Source organism: Olea europaea, unplaced genomic scaffold (assembly GCF_002742605.1).
Source record: "Olea europaea var. sylvestris unplaced genomic scaffold, O_europaea_v1 scaffold1403, whole genome shotgun sequence".
NCBI classification, from domain to species: Eukaryota; Viridiplantae; Streptophyta; class Magnoliopsida; order Lamiales; family Oleaceae; genus Olea; species Olea europaea.
Window position 1 is genome coordinate 149796 of NW_019231553.1, and position 24149 is coordinate 173944.

At 34.5% G+C, this 24149-nt stretch overlaps 1 protein-coding gene across 1 annotated transcript; it reads right to left on the reverse strand.

The window, feature by feature from the left end:
* Window positions 1–10201: 10201 nt before the first annotated feature.
* On the reverse strand, window positions 10202–23933 carry LOC111375684 (G-type lectin S-receptor-like serine/threonine-protein kinase At1g11330). The gene is made up of 7 exons (XM_022998551.1): window positions 22819–23933; window positions 16160–16258; window positions 15880–16067; window positions 11633–11843; window positions 11071–11305; window positions 10810–10960; window positions 10202–10731 (listed from the first exon to the last, which is right to left on the reverse strand). Exons 1-7 carry the CDS (start codon window positions 23258–23260, stop codon window positions 10726–10728), a joined length of 1332 nt encoding a protein of 443 aa, XP_022854319.1. The 5' UTR covers window positions 23261–23933; the 3' UTR covers window positions 10202–10725.
* Window positions 23934–24149: the final 216 nt, after the last annotated feature.

Consider the following 24149-nt stretch of genomic DNA (forward strand, 5'->3'; position numbering starts at 1 on the left):
TCTAAGATTATGTTTAAAACGTGCATAAGAATCCTAGAAAATATAAAGTTACCAAAAATAAGTAATTCCATCAAAATAGAACTCTCTCGCAAAAGGAAAGATTTTCACCTCGAAATATTTTTATGCGTCGCATAGTAGAAATCAATGCAGTCGCATAGAACAAACATCCAACTTCAAATTTTTTCTGTCCTATAGTATGCGGTCGCATGGCTTTTTGAGCTATGCGGTCGCATAGTTCAAAACTTGACACCTCCTTCTTGTGCAGAATTTTGTGGCAATTTCGAATTGTACTCATAGACAAAAATTCGACACCCGAGCTGAAAATTATGCTCGTTTTAATCCACGCTGCTCTTTTTTCATATGTCGTCCAAAACTTTGAATCCTATTCTTTTCAGCTCTCGACCCCAACATGAAAGCTACTCCTTGACTTGTGAACTTCATTATTTTGGACCCCGTAACCTCGACACCTAATATTATGATTTTGTTGGCTTTGATCAAACTCGACTTTGCACTTAGTCTCCTTCCGCCAATCATGGAACTTGTTATCTTCAAGATGTTGGATTCGGTTGTTCGAACATATAAATGACCATCTTTATCAACTCCTTCGAACTATCGAACTTGGCTCGAACCCTTAATTTGCATGGCTTGTTGACTAGAATTAAACTTAAACTTTGCACATGGTTTTCTTCCGACAATAATCAAATTCTTGGTAGTTTAGTGCACAACCCGGATCATATCAATAGGTGAAATTGTTCTGCCTAATGTCCGTTCATTATTTAAATTCTAAACTAATCTTTGTGTGCATCCACATATTTTTAAGTATTCAATTTAAAAATCACAACATATAATTCTTTGTTTTCTTTAATCAAATAGGACTTAGAAAAATTAGATTAAGTGCTAAAGTACAGTTCTCGTGAGAACGATAATCCAAACTCAAAGGTTCACTATATTACTTGCAACGATATCGTACACTTGGGTTAGAAAAAATGCAATAGTTACCCTAGGATATTATAATTCTCCAATTAACTTGTCCTAGTCCCAATCGGATTATTGACATCTTCAAAACGAATCTTCAATTGGAGCTCAATCACACCATTATCATATCAAGCCGAGGTAAAACTCTCCCAAATCTGAATTTGAATTAAAAATTATGAATTCCAATGTCATTCAAAATTTACAATCAACATATATAAATACACAAACATAGAAACAAGGCTAAGAAATTATAATTAGAAATTCTTTCAGAAACCACTACAAATAATTGAAAAATAATGAGTAAAAGAAGTCAGTTTTATGTATCGAGATGAGAAGGTTTGATCTTTAAGTTATGTTTTGGTGGGTTTTATGTGTTGCGAATTTTTTTTATTGGCATTTATTTATTTATTTGTTAGTCAGTTCTAACTGGGCTATGCTTATTAACCCCGTTTGATGGAGATTAAAATTAAACTTTTAGCATATTTTGATAAAAGTTGATAAAAACCTTTACTAGTTTGGATTAAATTCCATCATTTGACTCCAAAAATGTGTTTTTAATGTTCTAGATAATTTTTTTTATCGAATAAATTCTATTTCTAATTCCATTTATTTAGGAATAATTATAAGTATTAGGTAGTCTAATTTTTGTTGTATTATGATCTGGTCCATTTTCGTTAATGATGCAATTTGGTCAGGTGGATATCAATAGTAGAGTCATTGTTGTCGGTTAGGTTGTGGCCTATATAACCGACTCTATAAGGCTCACCCCTAATTGACTAGGTAAATTTTTTTATTTATTTACTTATTTTTTTAGTTTTAAACTTTAATATTTAACTTAATTAAATAAATATGATTACAAATTCAAAAAAATTGAAAATAAAGTCTATGTCTCTCTTCAGAAAGAAGATGAAGAAAAATCTTAACCATCAAATTAGAGTCTCCTCTTATCTCTATTCATCGTCATCATCGCTCTATTTGTTTCTCAAGCATCTCACCTCATATCATCTTAAGTTTCGAATCTATCATCCTTTACAATGTATTAAAATGGGTAAAAGATGATATTCACTTTGTTGTATTGCTGATTTTCATTTTTCATTTTTAACCGATATGCTGTATTGCTCTTGAAAATGGATTCATAATGGAATTGTTTGATAGTTAATTGATTTTGGTCCAAGCCCAAATCTCTAATTCAAATCAAAATAATCGATAACGGAACATGGTCTTGATCTATTTTGTTTCGAATTTTTGTGGTTCTATTTGTATTACAGCTAACCTAATTCAATTAGTAAAGGATGATGTGTTCATTCATGGTAGAATACTTTTAAACTACATATCTAAAGCAAGAAAAAATATATTAAATCTAAAATTTGAAACTTTGAAAATGCGGCCAAGGTATTTTATTGAAAATATTGGTCGCTAGAAAATGCGAAATCAATTGAAAAAATGCGAGATTTTATTGAGCCAACTATTTTAGTGACCAAGATATGAGTGGTTACAAAAAACTAGGTTCAATGACCATTCAGTGGTTGCTGGAGTGGTGTAATATTCAACAACCAACACTGTTGATCGCTAAAAAATTTCAAAACTAATTGAAAAAAAAGTAGAATTTTATTAAACCAAACGCTTTAGTGACTAAAGTATGAGTGGCTATAGAAAACTAGATTCTACAACCAGTTAGTGGTCGCTGGAGTGGTGTAGTATTCAGCAACCATCCATATTGGTCGCTAGAAAACACCACAACCAATTAAAAAAGCGAGATTTTATCATGTCAAATGTTTTAGTGACCAAGGTATGAGTGTTTGCAGAAGACTAGGTTTTGCAACCATTTAGTGGTCGCTGAAGTGGTTTAAATTTTCAAAAAAAAATTTAGTCTTTTTTACGCACTACCTTTATCAACCAATCAAATGTAGTCCCTGATTCTCTAATCAGCAACCAAGGATTGGTCGCAATAGAGCATAAGAAACTTAGTCATCTAACAACCATTTGTTGCTCACTAATCGTGTCTTATAGAAACCATGTTTTATTTGTAGCTAAACTTGTGGTACATGAAGCCCTTTTTTGTGTAGTATAATATCATTGAACTGTATGGAAATCGAAATATTGAATAATAGATATAATACATAAGACTTTATGCACTTTATGGCATAATATCAATGGGCAAGATTCTTCATAATTTCTTGGAAAAAAAAAATCAAACCTTCGAATTTACTTTTTTTTTTTTTTTTTTTGGAACGATCAAATTTACTCTTCTATTTATATAATGAAAAACTTGTGCATCAATAATACAGTTCTCCTACTTATAAGAGTTCATTCAATAATCAAGCAAGAACGATTACTGTAAATAACGTAAACAAAATGCCCAATTTCAATAACTTGAGTTACAAAATTCATCAATTGCTTATCAAGTTCAAATTTTAAGAACTTCAAATTTAAACATCACATCTAAGTTGATATTCCCACTTCCATACCTTCCATACATTTGAATTTAAGCATCGAGAAAGCCTGTAGAGCAGAGACAGATTTGGCAGTGGGCTACACTTGGCTGTAGCCCACTGTTTCCTATACCCATTAAAATTGATAAAATTCGGTTTTAATTGTAATCTATTAGCCCACCAAGAGTTAATTTCAATGGGCTAGCCGACCTCAATTTCTCAACTAAATTTTTGTTTTAATCTTTGGTCCACTTATTTATTTAATTTTAGGCCCAATTTTTAAAACAAACTTGCTTAATTTTAATCAATACCCATTTCTTCTGTCTTCACATCATTTGGAAAACCAAAATTGAAATAATTCCCAAAATCTTTAAACCCTAAATATTTTCACCCAATCGAAATCGCCGACCACCAACCATCAATCGTCGACCGCACCTATTGTAAATTCTAAGTATTTTAATGTTTAGCAACAAAGAAATTGAACTAGTTGAGGAGGTTCTTTTTGGATGAAAAATCACATTTCATAGCATTTTGTAAATAGTAAATTGGTTTAAAGATTTCAACTTACTAGTAATTGTGCAAAGTAAACCATGGGCCGTGGGGCGTGGGCGGAAGTCGTAGGAAAATGTTAACTTTGTCTTTCCTTTCATTGTGCAATTAAATAAGGCTAGTATCTTGGAATTAGAAAGCTATATATTGGTAATTATTAATTAAACAAAGATAATGTACTGATAGCATAGCTATTAAGCTATCTACTGTGCAATTGTGTGATTTGTATTGATAGTTTATGGTCATGGTTTTATCAATTTATATTTATACCTTTATGGGATATTGAAGTATTTCCCATCCAACAATCATGCTAAAAAAAATCTGACCTATCCTAAGGTGCAATGCAATATGCGGCTCGACAAGTTGTCTAAATCTCTTCTATACATGAGAGGTTGAATTAGGGACAACTGCAAGTGATGGATCCCTCTACAGTATTTGCCCAATAAAAATTGAGCCCAAGGAAAACTCTGAGATCTGAATAGCCACCAAAGCTTCAAGAAGAATGTGTCTACTGTATCTTGTAGTCTTGTAAAGCCTAGTCCACCCTTGTTAGTCAGGAGGCAAATCTCTTTCTAACTCCACCAATGTAACCACCGTGCCTGATCCTTAGAATCCCATAGAAATCTCGCAAATATACTCCCAACTTTTTCATTGGCGAATATAATTATATCGTCAGTAAAAGCAAGATGAGAGACGAGAATACTACCACCATCTCGATATTGCATACTAGGGTATGCATGAAACCTCTGAGTAAGCAGGAGAGAGTAATAGTCCGCAGCAATAATGAATAAGGAGGGAGAGATTGGGTTTCCCTGTCTGAGTCCACGTGAGAATGGGAAGAAACCACATGGCCGACCACTTAGAAGCACTAAAAAATGACATTCCGAGATCTTGTTGGTAGAAACTATGATTACTTGTCATTCTTTTTTTAATTTTCTAAGTAAACCTATTTATTTGTCGTCTATAGATTTATTTGTTGACGTTGTTGTGTTATTTAATCTCATATTATTTTAGACTTGTACCCAGACTCCTATTCTAGTTTCTTCACTTGATCTGTGATTCTCGCGAAATCTTGGGGTTCTAGAATAGCGTATTATTTTGAAACCATAGGAATCTTGTTACTCTGTGTAATCTGTGTGACCTGTGACTTTTACATATTTGAGTTTGACTTCTGTGCACTTTTTATGAGATGTCGACACATCATTTTGAGTTGGGCATCTTTAATGGTAAAGGAGATTTTTGAATTTGTCAATAAAAAATGAAAGGTATTCTTGTTCAACAAAAAGTTTCTAAAGCTATTGATGACTATTTTCCTACAAACTTGACTACTGAAGAAAAAGAGAATTGGCATATACTTCTATCATTTTGCATTTGTTTGATACCGTATTAAGAAAGGTTGGTAAATTAAAATCAGCTCAAGAACTTTGAGAAAATTGGAGGAGCTTTATGTGTCTCAATCCACTCCAAACAAACCTTTTCTACTTGAAAGCTTTTTTAGCTTCAAAATCGATTCTTCAAAAGATTTGGATGACAATTTGGATGTCTTCAATAAACTCGTGCATGATATCATTAACTGTGGTGAGAAAGTATGTGAAAAATATAAGGCAATCATTTAGTTAAATGCTATCCTTGACACTTATAGAGAAGTTAAAAATACTATTAAATACTGGAGAGATACTTTAACACCTGAAATTATCATATACTCATTAAGAAGTAAAGATATAGAAATGTGAGGCGAGAGAAAAAGTGCTGAGGTTCACATGATGAGAAGTAGATCTCAGTCTAGGACTCATGATAACCAAAGTGGAACAAACAAAAAGAAAAGGTTGACGATGAGGCAAATGTTATTACTTCTTCTTATGAATGCTGTGAAGTTTATGTGTTATTAAACTGTCAACATACTGAAGTAAATCTGATTGTAAAATCACATTTACATGAATGGATACTTGATTCTAGTGCATCATTTCATGTTTCATCACATAAAGCCTGATTTGAAAATTTGCTAGAATCTATAAGTGGTCATGCTATTTTGTGCAATAATCATGCATATAAAATTGCTAGAATTGGTGATATGAGGTCAAAATTTGACACTAGCTATGTGCTTAAATTACATGGAGTCGAATATATTTCTGAAATGGCAAGGAATCTTATTTCGGTAGAAGCATTAAAAATCGATGGTTTTCTGGTTAAATTGGAAACAACATGCTAAAAATAATTAAGGGTGCTATTGTTACATGTAAAAGTACTAAAAGAAAAGGTATTTATGTGACTATTGCTGAAATTATTAAAAATTTATCTTCCTCTATAAATTTGACTAACACAGATGACACACACAAGTGGCACAATAGATTAGCTCACATAAGTATTAAAGGACTTAAACTGCTAAATGATAAAGGTGTATTTGAAAATGACTGTGTCTAATATGCCTTTTGGTTATCACTGTGTCCTTGGTAAATATCATAAGTCATCTTTTTCATTTGGCATGCACAAAACTACTAAAGTTTTGGAATATATTCATACTGATTTATGGGGGCCTGCTACTAATTCTACAATGGGTGGTAATAGATATTTTTGTCCATAATTGATGATATTCTTGTAGGGTATGGGTTAATCTATTAAAAGATAAAAACTGAAACCTTTAGAATTTTCAAAATATAGAAATTGCAAGCTGAAACTCAAACTGGCAAAAAGATAAAATATGTAAGAACTAATAATGGCCTAGAAGTTTGTAATAATGATTTTGATGATATGTGTGAAAAATATGGAATTACTAGACATAAAACTGTTTCTTATACACCTCAACAGAACAGGGTGGCTGAACGTATGAATCATACTTTACTTGACAAATTTAGAGGTATGATGTTGAGTTCTAGTATTTCTAAATCTTTTTGGGGTGAAGCTATTATAACTACGTGTTATCTGATTGATTTGACACTTTCCATTGCATTAAATGGTGATACTTCACATGAAAAATGGTATGGTAAATGTGCTGAATATACTGTGTTAAAAACTTTTGGTTGTGCTGCTTTCTCTCATCAAAATGAGGGAAAACTAGAACCTAGAGCTAGGAATGTGTTTTCTTAGGATACCTTGAAGGAGTTAAATGGTATAGGCTCTGGGATAGAGGTCAAGCTGGAGTTAAGATCATCATAAGTCGTGATGTTACATTTAATGAGTCTGAAATGCCATTTCTAAAATCAGAAAGTGACACCTTCAGAGAAAAATGGCAAGAAAACACTAGTGACGAATCTCAAGTAGACTTAAGGCCTTTAAGTGTTCAAAACCCACCACATCAATTGAGGTGGAGCATTAAAATCCTGAATTAGAAGATAATCAGAGTGAAAATATTAAGACAAATCGAGGAAAGCAAAACCCTTTGTCTAATTACCAGTTAGCTAGAGATAGAATTAGAAGAACATATAAGATGCCTCAAAGGTTAAGAGTCTAATTTTAAACTTACTTATGCTAGTTATAAAGAACTAGTTGATAGGGAACCAAATACGTATGAAGAAGCCTTGAGGAGTAAACAATCTGAGAATTGGATGAAAGAAATGAAAGAAGAAATAAATTTCCTCCATAAAATCAAACATGGGAATTAGTCCCAAGACCTAAAGACCAGTCTACTATTGGGTGTAAATGGGGTTTTAGAATTAAGGAGGGAATTACCAAAATGAGAGGCCAAAGGTTAAATGCAAAAGGAAGGGGAAGATCATAATGAAATCTTTTCTCCAGTTGTTAAGTACACCACAATTAGGACTATGCTTTCATTAGTTGCATATTTTAATTGGGAACTTGAATAACTTGATGTTAAAACTGCTTTTCTGCATGGAGAACTTGATGAAAAGATATTTATGGATCAACCTAAGGATTTTGAAAATAAACAAAAACCTAATCATGTACGTTCTCTTAAACGCTCTCTATATGGTTTAAAATAATCACCTAGACATGGTACAAATGTTTTGATTCGTTTGTTCAAACAGTTGATTTTAAAAGGAGTGAATTTGATCATTTCTTATACTATCATAATAACGCAAATAATAACTATGTGTTTTTGTTGCTATACGTGGACGATATGCTTTTGATTGGTCCCAACTTGAAGTTGTTAAATGATATAAAAACTACTTTGAGTAATGAATTTGATATGAAAGATGTGGGTAATGCTAAAAGAATCTTAGGCATGAAAATTGAAAGAGATAGGTCTAATTCATTTTTATTTTTTGAATCACGCTCCACATATCATGAAAATTTTAAAAAAAAATGGCATGAATGAATGCAAACCTATTACATTACATTTAGCTAATCATTTTGTATTATCTAAAGAACAATCACCTGCTAATTGAGAGGAAGAGGAATATATGTAAAGGATTCCATATACAAATGTCATTGGTTCTGTAATGTATCTAATGGTGTATACTAGACCTGACTTAGCCTTTGCTGTTAGTACACTTAGTAGATATATGTCCAACCCTGGTCCCAAACATTGGGAAGCTTTAAAATGGCTGTTTAGATATTTGAAAAGAACATGCAATACTAGCTTGATATATAAGTTTATTACTGAAGGAGTAAATTTGAAAGGTTTTACTGATGCTAATTATGCTGATGACAGAGATAATAGGAAATCTACATCTTCCTACATGTTTACTGTTTACTTTGTATAATTCATGTGTTAGTTGGAAATCACAACTTCAACGTGTTGTTGCATTATCCACTACTGAATCGGAATATATTGCTGCTACTGATGCCCCTTAAAAAATCTTTGTGGTTTAAAGGTGTATAAATGAACTTGGTGTTTTTAATGACAATGTGATAATATATTCTAATAGTCAATTTGCTATTCACCTATACAAAATCTTATCTTTCATGAACGTACTAGACATATAGATGTTAGACTGCATTTCTTTAGAGATATGGTTTCTCAAGAACTGGTAAAACTTGATAAAGTCCTTTCAGAATAATATAATCCTACAAACATGGGAACTAAGAAGCTCCCATTGGTAAAGTTTAGAAGCTGCCTTGATCTTCTAAACATCGATACAAACTTGTAAGTCTCTTTCCTAAAGCTATTTTTTATCTTATGTGGCTTGCAAGTTGATTTCGCATCAAGATAGAGGTTGTTGGGTATTTTAATGATTCCCAAATAACCCCTAAACGATGATGAAAAATCGAGGCCCATTTGTCTTCATAGACTATAAGCCTGGGATTGAAGAATATTAATAAATTTAACCACAATTGTGGTAACCTAGTCATGTTGGCTATTTAGAAGAAATCAGCCCATTGAGCTAAGTGCTCAATACCCAATTTTGAAGATAATTTGAAAAAGGGATTTCTATCCCTTTTCTCATGGGCGAGTTGGATGGTTGCACTATCCTTATTCTTGATAACCATTTTCGGCTTTCTTGAACTCTATCTTACCGAAAAATTCTGGGAAATTTGTTTGTCCCTTGCCTATAAATTTGAGTCTTTTGGCCTCATTTTAACACACACCAATCGGCCCCTGCTATGTGCATTATGAAACCCAGTTTCTGCCTTTGTGTGCCTATCTCTGTGACTGCAAAAGTCTCCAATTTGGTACTGCCTTTGTGGTGTTGGATTGACTTTTCTGAGCCGAATTAAATAGGGGGAATTCATTGTTCGTCATTCTTCAAATTTAGTTTTTCTTTTTTATTTCCTTGATTGTTTAAGTTAATTCCATAACTCACACCCAAGAACCTCACCAGTTTCGTGTTGTAAGATAAACATTTTGTGTAGTCATATCTTGAAACCACTCCGATAAAATTTCTCTGATTTCGCCGCGTAAGCATTGATGGAGCTTACAATGCTGGTGGATGAAGCCATAAAAATAATCTAAACAAGAAACCTTGACCTGATCTCAGTTTCTATAGAAGAATATAATGCTATTTTAATTATATATTTATATTATGATTAACACATAACCAGAAAATGCTATCATCTTCTAGGCAAACAATGGGATTTGGTGTTTGGATTTTGCATTTTCTTGTTTAGTGGTAGTCCTTGTATTGTTAAGCCGACTTGATTTATAGTCCCTTTGTAGTTGTTTTGATACATTGAACAATACAATTTCTTCTAGTTTAACACATTTTTTCTACTTTTGATTTAAATTATATTTATGAATAATTGAAAATTAAAAAATTTAAAACGCTTATTTCCGCAAATGGACATTCATTTTTCACAAGTAAAATTTTAATCAAGTTTTATGAACAAGATGAAAGCTAATTTATACAGCAAATATAAAAACAGTTCTATATTTCATTATATAAATCGACACTGAAAAATGAAAACAAAAAAATAAATAAATAAGTACTAAAAGCAAAAAATTAGACTTGAAAACATGAATAGCGAAAACACAAAAATTAAATGAAGCAATGAAGATGGTGGGAACAAGGCGGGAAGAATAACAGTTATTGAATATAACCCCCTCCACTCAAAGAAGAGTAGATCTAAAATTCTATCATCTTCCATCCATTGATGACACTGAGAGTCCATTAGCTGAAAACTCCTTTGACTTGCCATTTTCAAGTTCATGAACTACGTTACTTGTGACGAATGCTGGGCATTTTGGCATTGGCAAAAGCTTCGTTTCATTTTTTAACATGGATAGAACATCCTCAATCGTAGGGCGATCAGTTGAACGATTTTCCAAGCATAAAAGACCGACATGAATGCATCTTTTCAATTGATCTATATGGCTGCATGAACTTTTCAGTGTCACATCCACGACCTCTAATGCAGCATCTTTGCTCCATAGTTCCTAGGCCTACAATTGTTTACAAGAATCTAAATACAAAGAAAGATAACAAAGATGAGACAAAAATATGTCATACCAGTAACTTACATATTCCACTAGATTGAGAGGACCTTCTTGATTGTGGAAGCAATTGTTTTTTTTACCCCTCACAATCTCAAGTATTAAAACTCCAAAACTATAGATATCCGATTTGGCAGAGTAAATACCCTGCATTGCGTACTCGGGAGCCATGTAACCACTGTAAAATGAACAATAGACAGCACTTGGAGATAATGTTGATGAGCCTTGAGAATATAAATACACACTATTGGCAGACAATATGAAAACAAAATATTCTTTGTTACTTACTATGTCCCCACGCGCCTATTTGTATTTGCTTCTATCACATTCTTATGGAAGATTTTTGCAAGTCCAAAATTAGAAATTTTGGGGGTCATGTTCTCGTCAAGTAATAATTTACTGGCTTTTAAATCTCTATGAATTATCCTTAATCGTGAATATTTGTGGACGTAGAACAGTCCTTGAGCAATCCCTTCGATGATGTTAAAACGTGTATCCCAATTTAAGAGCTCCTTTGCTGGATCTGTCATGATCATTAAATGTAAATCACAAATTTATAATTATAATTTCAGAATTTTTTAAGTACTCCTCTTGCAAATTATGCCAGTCCGAAGGCCTTCCCAACTTAAATCACATGGATTGTGTTCTACTTGTGATAATGTTCTGCATGTCTTCATATCTCGAAATATACTAATTGGCATCATATTGACTTTTCTTAATTATGGAAACATAAAACCGTTTGTAATATGTACAAAAACTAATGATCATCAGTATCTATGATCTCATTCAAGTGTTGCCTATGTTCTAGGAAGCGTAAAAGAATGAATTGCTTGCAATAGATGCTACTTACGAAAGAGAAAGAAGTCCAAACTTTTGTTGGGCATGTAGTCATAGATTATCATCTTCTCGTCTCCATGGATGCAAAAACCCAATAACTTGACTAGATTCACATGTTGAATTTTAGATATAAGTATTAGCTCGGTTTTAAACTCGAGCAATCCTTGATTTGACCCTCGTGAGAGTATTTTGACTGCTATTTCTCGCCCTTTGACCATTTTTCCCTGTAAGAGCACATAAACATGTACAATGTGTTTATCAATAATAAAGCTTTACATTGAAACAACACTTAAATGCCAAAATGGTGTTGCATAGCAATGATTGCGTTGCCTAAAATTACATTGTTCTAATTTTTCTACATTATTATTCCCTCTAAAGTAATCTATAATCATGGAAGAGATGAAAGAGAGTATACATGCTCTAAACTTTGCCTTGTGCCTTGGCTTGCATATTCTTATTTGCTCACATCCGTAGGAATGAATAAAAAACCACCGAACTTGGCTTTTCGGGAGCTTAGGTGGGGTTTTGAGTACATGTCAAGGCTACTAGCACTTACTATGGCATGATCATTTCAACCTACAGCTCACATCTTAGCAAAATGGAATGCTTGCACCCGTGCAAAGCTTTTAGCTTAGTTTATTTACCCCCACTCTTTACCAATTGCTTCGCTTGGATGGGTACGCCTTTGTGCATCAATGTATCTATTCATCCTATGATGCAATGAGAATAAGCCTCTGTTTGAGCTCCATTCTATAAAAAATAAAATAAAATAAAAACACTCATTTTCTCCAAACATTCTCCTGATAAATTAATCTTACACGTAACTCTACTTTTTAACCACACATTTTTCAAAAAATTACTATTACAAAATCTATTTAAGGTTGTGCAAAAACCAACCCAAATTGCTCAAACCGACCAATCCAACCCAAACGGACCGGTTTGCGGTGGTTTTTAAGTTTAATTGGTTGGGTAGGGTTGAAAAATTAAATTTCAGATTGGGGCTTTGGCTCGGGTTATAGATTAAACCCAATTCAACTCAACACAATCTAATCTGATGAATTAAAAAATTTAATACCTAGAATGGAAAAATTAAAAATCTAAATAGACACAATAGTGTATACAAGAGAAGAATTTAGAATATACAAACATTCCTTTTTTTATATAGGATGTGTTGACATATGGTCAAATTCATCCTCAAGATTTTGATCATAACAAATAAGATTAATATTGCTTCTGACAACTTACTTTGAGTTATGATAGCTCATTGTTAAAATCAATCAAGCATTATACATCGGACTTGAAATGAAGATCAAAATAAGAGTTAAGCATCAAGTCAAATCATTCGAGACGAAAGCTTAAAAGATAAATGCTAAGAAAGATAAGATCAAGAGAATGAAAGACGACATCAAAGAAAGATCAAGACAAGAAGTTCAAGAACCAAACAAGAAAGAAACTTCGAAGTAAGATCAAAAACTATGCTTTCTAAATCATATATAAAGATATAACACTTTGATCTTTAGAAATAAATGACAATAGCTCAAAAATCATTTTGCGCACTAAAAGTTATTTTCATCATCACTTGCATAAAATATTTTAATTAAAAATAAAATTGATTTTTGAAAGTTGCACTTGAACATCGATCACAATTCTAAAAATAAAAAATAAATCAGTGGTCAAAGTCAACAGTCAACCGAATATCCAGTTCGCCAATGGTCAAATTTTTAAACCGTTGCACAACAACTAGTTTGATCGTCTGGTTGGGCATAACTTTTCCGTTTTGATTGCTATAAATACCACTTCACTTTCATTCATCACAACAACCAAGAAGAGAACTTCCTAGTGAAGTATATTTGTGAAAAATCTTCTATGAGCTTACATTTTTATTTTCATTTCATTTATTTCTTCGTGGCAAAAACTTTGATTGTTGAATCAAAATTCTAGAATCAATTTCTTTCATCAAAGTTTTTCATCTCTCTTTGTTCTTAAATTATTTATATCAATCTTAAGAGAGAGAGAGATATTTTTGAAGCACTTATATTGTATAATCATTTCTACTTGTTCATATTAAAAATTTTGATTGATTGAAACAAATTTGTACAATCATCATATTCATCAAAGTTTCTTATTTCTCTTAGTACTTAGCTTATTACAATTATTCATTTAAATAGAAATGTTTGTTGAGAAGATTTTTTGAATTTACATTGCATTTATTTCTTCATAATCTTCTCATTGAAATACTATGATTGATTGAATCTAACTTTTAATTATCATATTCATCAAAATTTTCCATCTAACACTTAAGCTATCATTTACTACTATCATTGAAGTATTAGCCTCTCTTAGTACTTAATTTGTTTTGTATTATTTATCAAGAGAGAATTTTATTGTAAAATCATTTGGGTAAAGTGTTGGTCATATTGAGGTCTCGTAAAGCTAAAAAGCTCAATAGTATGGATCGTGTTAAGGTTATAAGGATTTGTGCTCATTGTTTGTAAGTTATCGAAAGCATTGTAAAGGATTGGATTGCACTATAAGTCAATCAATATAGTGACAAAGCCTTACTCTTGCAAGAGAGCTTGATAATGGAGAACATAGATTATTGTCTTAGATCGAACCTCCACAATTATATCATTGGCATCCTTACTCTCTCTTTTATTTACCGCTTTCATATTATACTCATTACTTGTTCTTATTTGACTTTATACTTGTGTGCATTTGTGCATATTTGTCTAATTGTTTCATTTGCTATCACATTGGTTTAAATCTAGAATTAAATTTCAAAAAAATCTTGAATACCAATTTACCCCCTCTTGGTTAACTATTCTTGGGCTTTCATATTGATTGGTATGAATATTATGTACGAATGCAAAATAATTCGTAAAAATTAAGAACGTGTTAATGAAATTAATAAATCCCAAAAATAATTATAAAAACAAAATGCTCCATGGTTTCAAATTTATTTATAAATTAACTTTCAAAAAGAATTTCTTATATAGATTAAAAATAAAGGAGATTTTCAAGTGGTTTCAAACTTTAAAAATTGATCAAATTCAACAAAAAATAATCAGATTCAACTTGAAATGGGCCCAAGCCTAATCGACCAATCAAATCCAAACCAACCCAAGCTTAATCAATTTGGGTTGGGTTTAAACTAATAACTGTGTTGGGTTGGTTTGATTTTAGGTCAAACCGACCGTGTTGGATTGTGTTTGGATTTGATAAAAACCCAACCCAACCGGGGCTCAAACAAGGGCTAAGGATCACTTTGGAACTGTGGAGGAATGGACTCTGAAAAAAGGATATATCGTATGTTTCAGGTCTTGGATCTGGTTATTCCAATTCTCTAATGAGTTTAATTAATGAACTCTTTGAGTTTCCTGTGGTGACAACAAAAATATCTTATTGCCTCGAGAAACTCCAATCAAATTCACTATGAGGGGATACATACGGAGTCTTCGAATAACGGTTGCCATATTTTTTTTCCTGCCTATGATAGGTAAGAGGCCTTCCGAATTCAACCACAAAGATCACTGCTCAATCACAGCTAGAGCATAATGGGTAAAACATATCAGGGAAGAAGAAAGACTCTGCACATTACATGAAGGATGAGTAGTACTAAAGATTAGCTCTGTCTCCAACCTACAGACTGAAGAGCTGATAATCATTACTCATTCTCTCACCTTTCATGCAATGAGTGCATATTTGCTAGTGGTTGCCAAGGACTACCAATAAAAACTAGTAATCTTTAAAATTATTAGGTCAAAACAAAGTAGTTCAGTGAAGGAGAACTAGTTCAGAGGAAGGTATCGGGGGGAAACAAGAAGTTTGATATGGAAGTTTAAATCAAATTGGGAAGGCTACCTTAGGATCCTAGTAACTAAGGGACAGACGGGGCAAACTGCTCATTAGGAGACGGAATTTTGTTTGCCATAAGTTCAATACATAACCTCTTTCCGTTGTGCTGAAGTTTTGGCTTCGTTCGATGGATTGATCTGCACGTGAGGAGGAGTGGTAACAATATATAAGTGTGTGTGTCCCATATCTTATGGTTTAAAATTTTTAAATTCCTTATTTTTCTATGCGGATAAGATGGCATCCTGAAGAGTTAGTTATGTAATCAGCATGCAAAGCTCAGGTATCGTGGCCCTCCAAGTCAAGGGCACTTGATCCTGACGATAAATCGGCTATCCAAGATTCAGCATGCAAAAACAGCCCTAAAAATATCTACAAAATGAAGAATGATTTTCCATTCAAATTTACCTTATAAACAGGGCTGAAACCACCCTCACCCAGTTTGTTTTCTGATGAAAAGCTATTTGTAGTGGCCAGGATAGATGAATATGTAAATAGTCTGAGATCACGTCCCTTTCTTCCGTCGTTGTCCAGTTCATCTGTGTCTGTATATTCCTCTAGGGTTATCATTTTTTTAAGTTCTTCCTCCAATTTCCCTATAAGACAAGATGATCACCAAAATATCAATGTAACAATGGCAATGAATATAGTTTAAACATGGAAAATCCAAGAGTTATCGAAAATATACCTTGTTTAATTTTACGCATGATGAACCATGAATTGCCCAACAATAGCAGAACTACTGTAGTCACCAAAGCAATGTTTATCCAAATCATCTTCTTCTTTCCTGTCATTCATCATTTGCTTATATTGAATCAGATTGATTATTTTCTTTTCTTGGATATTAACTAGAGGAATTTTACAAATAGGTGCAACAATACAGTATGACCTGCATCACCATTCATAATCCAGTTCATAGCAATCAGTATTATTTGACCTCTAGCTTCGATGTATGAAAGGAATCAGGATAGAACTACTCATAGGGAAGAAAATTCATTTATGGATGGAATTAATTATTGGGTAAAAATCAATATAGTTCTAATGTCAAATCAGCATATCAACTAGGACAGAAGTAAAGCATTGGGTCTAACTTTTCTTTGGTGTCAAGGTAAAAGCTATAAATAGTCATTGACTTCTGGAAAAGGGTAGAAGATTGGGACCTATTATCCGACATACAATGCATTATAGATATATGATCATTACACTCCAACCGCGTTATTCTATTCCTCCTCTTGGGAAGGAAAAGAACTTATAATTCGACCATCAAATTTCTTTGTATGTCTCAAATATGATATTGCAAAGGAAATGGGATTTTACATATAAATGAATTTATATCAAATGGCTTTATATAATTCAAATCAAATGCCAGTGTTAGGATCTTCCTCTAGCTGCTCAAGATGATTTCCGGGCTCAGTTAACCTTTAAAACACTGAATCAACATCAAAACCGAAGGTACCCGACCGCCGCCGCCGAGTTCTACCTATGGTTGCCTTTCTTCCTTTTGCCTGTTGTTTGCTCACTCACAAAGGATGAATACCACACAGGTAAGGGTCACAAAGACACAAGCAAGAGGTAGAGAAGATCAATCAGTAGGATGCACGAAGAAGAAGAAGAAGACTGCCTCTCTCTCTCGGGTTTTTCACACAAAAACGGGACATGAGAATTACCAATATATATAGTAAACCAATGACAAACTAAGGTAAGTTATACATATGGTAAGTAGGCTCGACTAGGGTTATGGCCCAATAGCACACCAACAAGCCACAAAGGTTTATTAGCCATCTAATAGGTAAAACAACGTTAAGTCGGGTCATCCCATTATTCGATGTTGATTTATCGTTCAGTCATTCATGTCGACTAATAAAACTGGTTTACATCATTGCCCGGGAGGTCGTTTGACAACATGATGTCTAACAACCTCCACCTTGGTGTCAAAGGACCTGCAAAGAGAAAACGTTTTCCATTAGTGACACCTCTAACAGAAAATCGATAAAATTGGAAATCATTTACCTGTACCGATGTTTAGAAGCTCCTTGCAACTTTTTAACTTTACCGGTGGCAGTACTTTCGTGCCTATATCCGAAGGATTATATTGTGTGTGAATTTTTTTAAGTCTTACTACTTCTTTTGATATTATATCCCTAATGAAGTGTAGCCTAACGTCAATATGTTTAGTGTGTTTGTGAAAAACAGAATTCTTACACAGATGTATGGATGATTAACTATCAGAATACACAACCACATACTCATTCAAGACACTTAGTTCATGAAATAAACCTCTAAGCCATAGAGCCTCTTTAATTGCTTCAGTGGTGGTAATATATTCTGACTCTGTAGGATAGTGCAACTATGTGTTGTAACTGTGATTTCCAACTAACACACGAATTTGATAAGGTGAATACGTAAGAGGAAGTTGATTTCCTACCATCCCTAGTCAGCATCTACAAAACCCTTTAATTTCACGCCTTCCTTATTAGCACTAAATTTTAGACCTACGTCACTTGTATCCTTCAAATATCTTAAAAGCCACTTTAATGCTTCCCAATGTTCAGGACCTGGATTAGACATGTACCTACTGAAAGTACTAACAGCAAATCCTAAGTCCGATCTAGTGCAAACCATCAAATACATTATGGAACCAATCACATTTGAGTATGGAATTTTACTCATGTATTCCACTTCACGTTCATTGCAGGGAGCTTGTTCTTTAGATAGAACAAAATGGTTCGCAAGAGGCAACGTGATAGGTTTGCAGTCACTCATATTAAACATTTTCAACACCTTTGATATGTATGGAGACTGATGCAAGAATACGATGGAATTTGACCTATTTCGTTCTATTTCCATGCCTAGAATCCTTTTAGCCTTTTCTAGGTCTTTCATGTCAAATTCTCCACTAAAGTCTGCTTTTATATTGTTTATTCACTTAGGAGATGATCCAACTAAAAGCATGTCGTCCACATAGAGCAACAAGAACAAATAATTGTTATCAGTCTCGTTGTGTTGAAAGTATAGGCAGTGATCGAATTTACTTCTTTGAAATCCTATAGTGAGTACAAAGGAATCAAACCTCTTGTACCACTGTCTAGGTGATTGCTTTAGACCGTATAGGGATCTCTTCAGAAAACACACATAATCAAGTTTTAACTTGTCTTTAAAACCTTTTGGTTGATTCATAAAGATTTGTTCATCAAGCTCTCCATGTAAAAAAGCGATTTTTACATCGAGTTGTTCAAGTTCCCAGTCAAAGAGCGCAACCAATGGGAGCATGACCCTAATAGTAGTGTACTTGACAACTGGTGAGAAAATCTCGTTATAATCAACACCTTCTTTCTGTGTGTAACCCTTCGCTACTAACCTAGCCTTAAATCTTAAGGGTTCTGTACTACCAGTACCTTCCTTAACCTTAAAGACCCACTTGCAATTAACGATTGATCTATTTTTAGGTCTCGGTACTAACTCCCAAGTTTGATTCTTTTCTAGAGAACTCATCTCTTCTTTCATAGCCTTAAGCCACTCCTTAGATTGACCAATATTCATAGCCTCTTCAAAAGTTTCCGGCTCCCTATCAACTAGTTTTTCGTAACTAGCGTATGCAAAATCCAATTCAGATTCAAACCCAAACCTCCTAGGTTCTCTCGTTTGTCTTCTCTCTCTATCCCTAACTAAATTATAGTTAGTTAATGGATTTTCTTCCTCAGGATGTTCTTCTATCACTACTTCATTTTCCTCTTCAGGTTCTTGGACCTGAATCTCCACCTCACTCGAAGTACTAGGTACTGATGTGTTAAATTTTCCTAACTCCACCTTAAACTGATTTCTTTCTTCACCTGATTCAGTTTCACTTACAGGTTCGGTTTCGTTCCTTAGACAAGGCATCTCACTCTCATCAAATGTGACATCCCTACTCACGATGATCTTAACTCCTTTTTGGCTTCTATCCCATAACCTACAGCCCTTAACCCCTTTGGGATATCCTAGAAAGACACACTTCCTGGCTCTAGGTTCTAAATTTCCCTCACTTTGATGAGAGAAGGCAGCACAGCCGAACGCTTTAAGCATTGAGTAGTCACCCAATTTTCCAGACCATTTCTCATGTGGAGTATCACCATTTAATGCAGTCGATGGAGTCAAATTTATCAGATAACAGGCAGTTACAACGGCTTCAACCCAAAATGACTTAGGAACCCTAGAACTTAACATCATGCGGCGCACTTTATCTAGTATGGTCCTATTCATTCATTCTGCTACCCCGTTTTGCTGGGGAGTATAGGGAACCGTTTTGTGTCTTGTTATTCCACTTTCTTTACACATCCTATCGAATTCAGCATTACAGAATTCTAGGCCGTTATCTGTCTTTAAAAATTTGATCATCTTGCTAGTTTGATTTTCCATTTGTTTCTTCCAATTGTTAAAGTTATGGAAGGTTTCAGTTTTGTCTTTCAATAGATAGACCCACACTTTCCTGGTGTAGTCATCTATGATAGATAGGAAATACCTATTCCCACCCGATGTGGGATTACTAGCAGGACTCCACAGATCAGAATGCACATATTCAAACATGCTTTTAGCCTTATGCGTACTAGTGGAGAACGACACTCTATGGTGCTTTCCGAGTACACAGTGATCACAGAACGATAGGTCAGACACACAGTCATTACCAAATGCACCTTTTTCATTAAGTAGCTTAAGTCCCTTAATGCCTACGTGTGCAAGCCTACTATGCCACGTATGTGTGTGATCGATTTTGGCAGAAGAAATAGAGGAGTTTAATCCTCTAATTACTTCCCCAGTAGTGATGTAAATATCGTTTTTCTTGATTCCCTTAATAGAGATTAACGCACCCTTCATCATTTTAAACATACCGTTTCCAATTTTACCAATGAAGTTGTCTTTCTCAAATCTTCCTACTGAAATCAAATTCCTAGATAATTCAGGAATGTATCTAACTTCCTTTAACATGTACACAAAGTTCGTGTTAAATTTTATCTTTATATTTTCAATTCCAGCAATTGTATAAGCAAAGTTATCACACAGAACTACTTGCCCATCATTAGATTCTTGTAAGTTTTCAAACCAGTTCTTTTCAGACGTCACATGAAAAGACGCACCAGAATCTAATATCTATTCATGCATGTGAGAATTAGTAGTTAGATTCAATTCAGTAGTGTATGTGACTGGACTAGTGATCACATAGACTTCACCGTTTTCGGTATCGGAGGTAGAGGATAACACATTTACCTCATCTCTTTCCTTAACCTTTTGTTTTCCCCTTCTTTATGGCAGTCTTTTATAAAATGCTTTGTGCCTCCACAGCCATAGCATTTTCTAGCCTTAGTTCTAGACTTTGACCTAAGTCTACCGTTGCCCTTCTTTTTCCAACTATTACTACTTGATTCGCCACTACTTTGGTATCCTTCATGACTGGCTTGCCTAAATTGAGTTCCACCCCGCATCATATGCAACTCTCCACTCCTCCTATCCTGTTTTTCAGCCCTCATTTTCATCTCTTTACTCCTAAGAGAATCTACGACAATTTCAGGTGTTAACGTGTCCCTACCATACTTAATGGCATTCTTAACTTCTTTATAAGAGTCCGGGATTGAATTGAGCAAGATAATAGCCTTATAGGTCTCATACACGGTTTCGTCACAATTGACAATATCTTGCACCAATTTGTTAAATACATATAAATTGTCGTCGAGATCCTTTGAAGGATCCACCTTAAACCTGAAGAATCGTTCGAGTAGGTAGAGTTTATTCGGTGTAGATTTAAGCAAGTATAAGTCTTCTAGTCTTTTCCAAAGTTCTTTGGTGATTTTTTTTGTTTTCCCACTTTTCTTAAGACAACGTCAGACAAGTGTAATATTATTGAGGTATTGGCAAGCTCATCGGCTTCCTCTTTTTGTTCTTTTTAGACATCAGGTGCAAAATTGTCTTCGATGGCTTTTGACACCTTTTGTTGGACTAATATACCTCTCATCTTTTGTTGTCAGATAGAGAAATCCCCTTTACCGTTAAATATTCCCAAATCAAAATTATGTGTTGTCATTGGTTAACACACTAATTAGGCCACACGAAGTAGTATTGGGAAGCGTGATAAGGTAATATCTTGTTAATTCTTAGCAAAAGTAACAATGAACCAAAACGCTACGTCCACCAAGAAATACCAAGCACTAAATCAAAAGAACAAACACTCAATTAACGCAAGTAATCCTAATTCTAGCACAAGCAATGGTTACCCCTTCACGATAACCCCAAAACCTAACGATCACCCCACACGATGATCTTGCTATTGATGAATTTAAATGGATTAAGCCAATTTACCAGAGCGGACCTATCTGAGTCCGTAGAGTGGAGAAAAACGAGCTTGCTGTTCAATTGCAGTCGGCGTCGCACCAGGGGCAAAATCGTCCAACTTTTTCTGTGTAACCTGAAACACAAAACAAAGTATATCAGCGCGTTCAGGAGATCGAAACAAGCAAGTTACCTGAAGATAGCTTCGCCGAAAAGCCGCCCACGCGCCGCCTCACCAGGGGCGCCTCGACCTGCTGGTAATGGGTATGGCTTCCGTTTGTCCAACCGAGCTTTGGTTTGTGAGTAATTGAAGAATTTCAGATTGGGGTACAATGTTGAAATCGCGAAAATCAACCAATTTTGAGCCGATTTTTGCCAACCAAGCTCTGATACCAGATGTTAGGATCTTCTTCTAGCTGCTCAAGATGATTTCCGGGCTCAGTTAACCTTTAAAACACCGAATCAACACCAAAATCAAAGGTACCCGACAGCCGTCGCCGAGTTCTACCTATGGTTGGTTTTCTTCCTTTTCCTTGTTGTTTGCTCACTCACAAAGGATGAATACCATACAGGTAAGGGTCACAAAGATACAAGCTAGAGGTAGAGAAGATCAATCAGTAGGATGCACGAAGAAGAAGAAGAAGAAGACTGCCTCTCTCTCTCTCGGGTTTTTCACACAAAAACGGGACATGAGAATTATCAATATATATAGTAAACCAATGACAAACTAAGATAAGTTATACATATGGTAAGTAGGCTCGACCAGGGTTATGGCCCAATAGCACACCAACAAGCCACAAAGGTTTATTAGCCATCCAATAGGTAAAACAACGTTAAGTCGAGTCATCCCATTATTCGGTGTTGATTTATCGTTCAGTCATTCATGTCGACTGATAAAACTGGTTTACATCATCGCCCGAGAGGTCGTTTGACAACATGATGTCTAACAGCCAGATATGTGGATTTTGATATAGTATTTCCTTGGCTATCAGTTAAAAAAGGGATGATGCTAGTTTTTTAGGAAAGGTGGAATAAAATTTATGAACTTACCTTTCTTTGCTGGCTCAGAGATGAGAATATGTATTCTACCTTCCGAACCATCAAGACTCTGTTCAAATGCCAAATCTTTCCCTTTCCAATATACACATCCAGATTCACTACCTGCTGTATAGCCTACACATTCGCAGTCATTCCAGCAGTTACCTCTGCAGTCACTCTCAGTAAGGCTTGAACTGTTATCATAAATGGAATATGAATCGCTTATTGACCTAAAATGCCCAGACCTCCGAGCAAACGTCTCTTTGTGATTCCTGCACTTAGGCTGTTCCCATAATTCGTAGCCTTCTCGGGTGTTATAACCATAACAACGTCGCACATTTGCAATTACCATTCTTCTATGATCGAATATAAACCCTTCAGAGTCTAGCTTCCATCCAGAAATTTTTAGTTCATCGGGGGTGAGAACCGGGTCTATTTCAAGGAAGTAGCTCATATAATTCTCACCACCATTTGTGACATTGACAAAATTGTAAATAAAATTATATGGATCATATCCACCGCCTATATTCTTAAATTTCTTGAGTTTCAACTCTGGCCTGTCCTCATCAATATAATCCTTCAATTCTCCACTGGTCCAATTAGCCACTCCTCGCTGCCTTATGATCAGTGGGATAATCAAAGCTTTGCTACAAAACCCTATTCCCAGAACCAGTTCTATTCATCTCTTTCACTACGAAATTGCCCGAATTCAACAGAGTGGCTGTTATATTCATTCAATTTTCATTTCGGTACAGCTCAATAGGATCTCGTCCACTGTTGTTGATAATAAGTTTCTTGATTCTGCTTATTGTGAGAACACCAGAATTATCAGCAATAAGTTTGTCTCTGTTGCCAAGCCATACTGGACCATATGAATCATCCGTGAACCATGCTCCTAAATAACTGTTATTGGTATTTTCGAGGCTATAATACCCTAAAGTGAAAACTTCGTAGGTAGAAACCTGATATGCAGAAGAATTTAGCCTATCCCCTGTTTGAGGGTGTCAACTGATGAAACATGTGAGACAGAATAATAGAATATCAAAAGAAATATTGTTACGGTTATGATTACCGCTCTCTGCATTTGCATGATAAGCAATTATTCAAGCCTTGCTACAGGAATGTAAATATGGAGTTGTGATTTGAGTTTAATTTGCAGAAAGCATGAAAGAAAAATTCAGTTTTTGTTTGCCCCATTCGCATCCATTTTTTCAAACATTTTTTCAGCAGAAAGTGGGCCCCAGGTTGGAGCAGGGACACGTTTAGTCTGACATGAACGGAGGCTATTGTGCAGATAGGCTATTGTGCAGATAGCCGTTTACTGACATTTTCAAGTTCGTAAA

Excerpts from the sequence above, each read along its gene's own strand:
- LOC111375684 (XM_022998551.1), bottom strand. The coding sequence starts at position 23,260 with ATGAGCTACTTCCTTGAAATAGACCCGGTTCTCACCCCCGATGAACTA. Across the intron at positions 16,259-22,818 it reads CTCTGAGCCAGCAAAGAAAG|GAAAGAAGAAGATGATTTGG; the intron begins GTAAGTTCATAA and ends GATGAATGACAG. Across the intron at positions 16,068-16,159 it reads CATGCGTAAAATTAAACAAG|GGAAATTGGAGGAAGAACTT; the intron begins GTATATTTTCGA and ends CTTGTCTTATAG.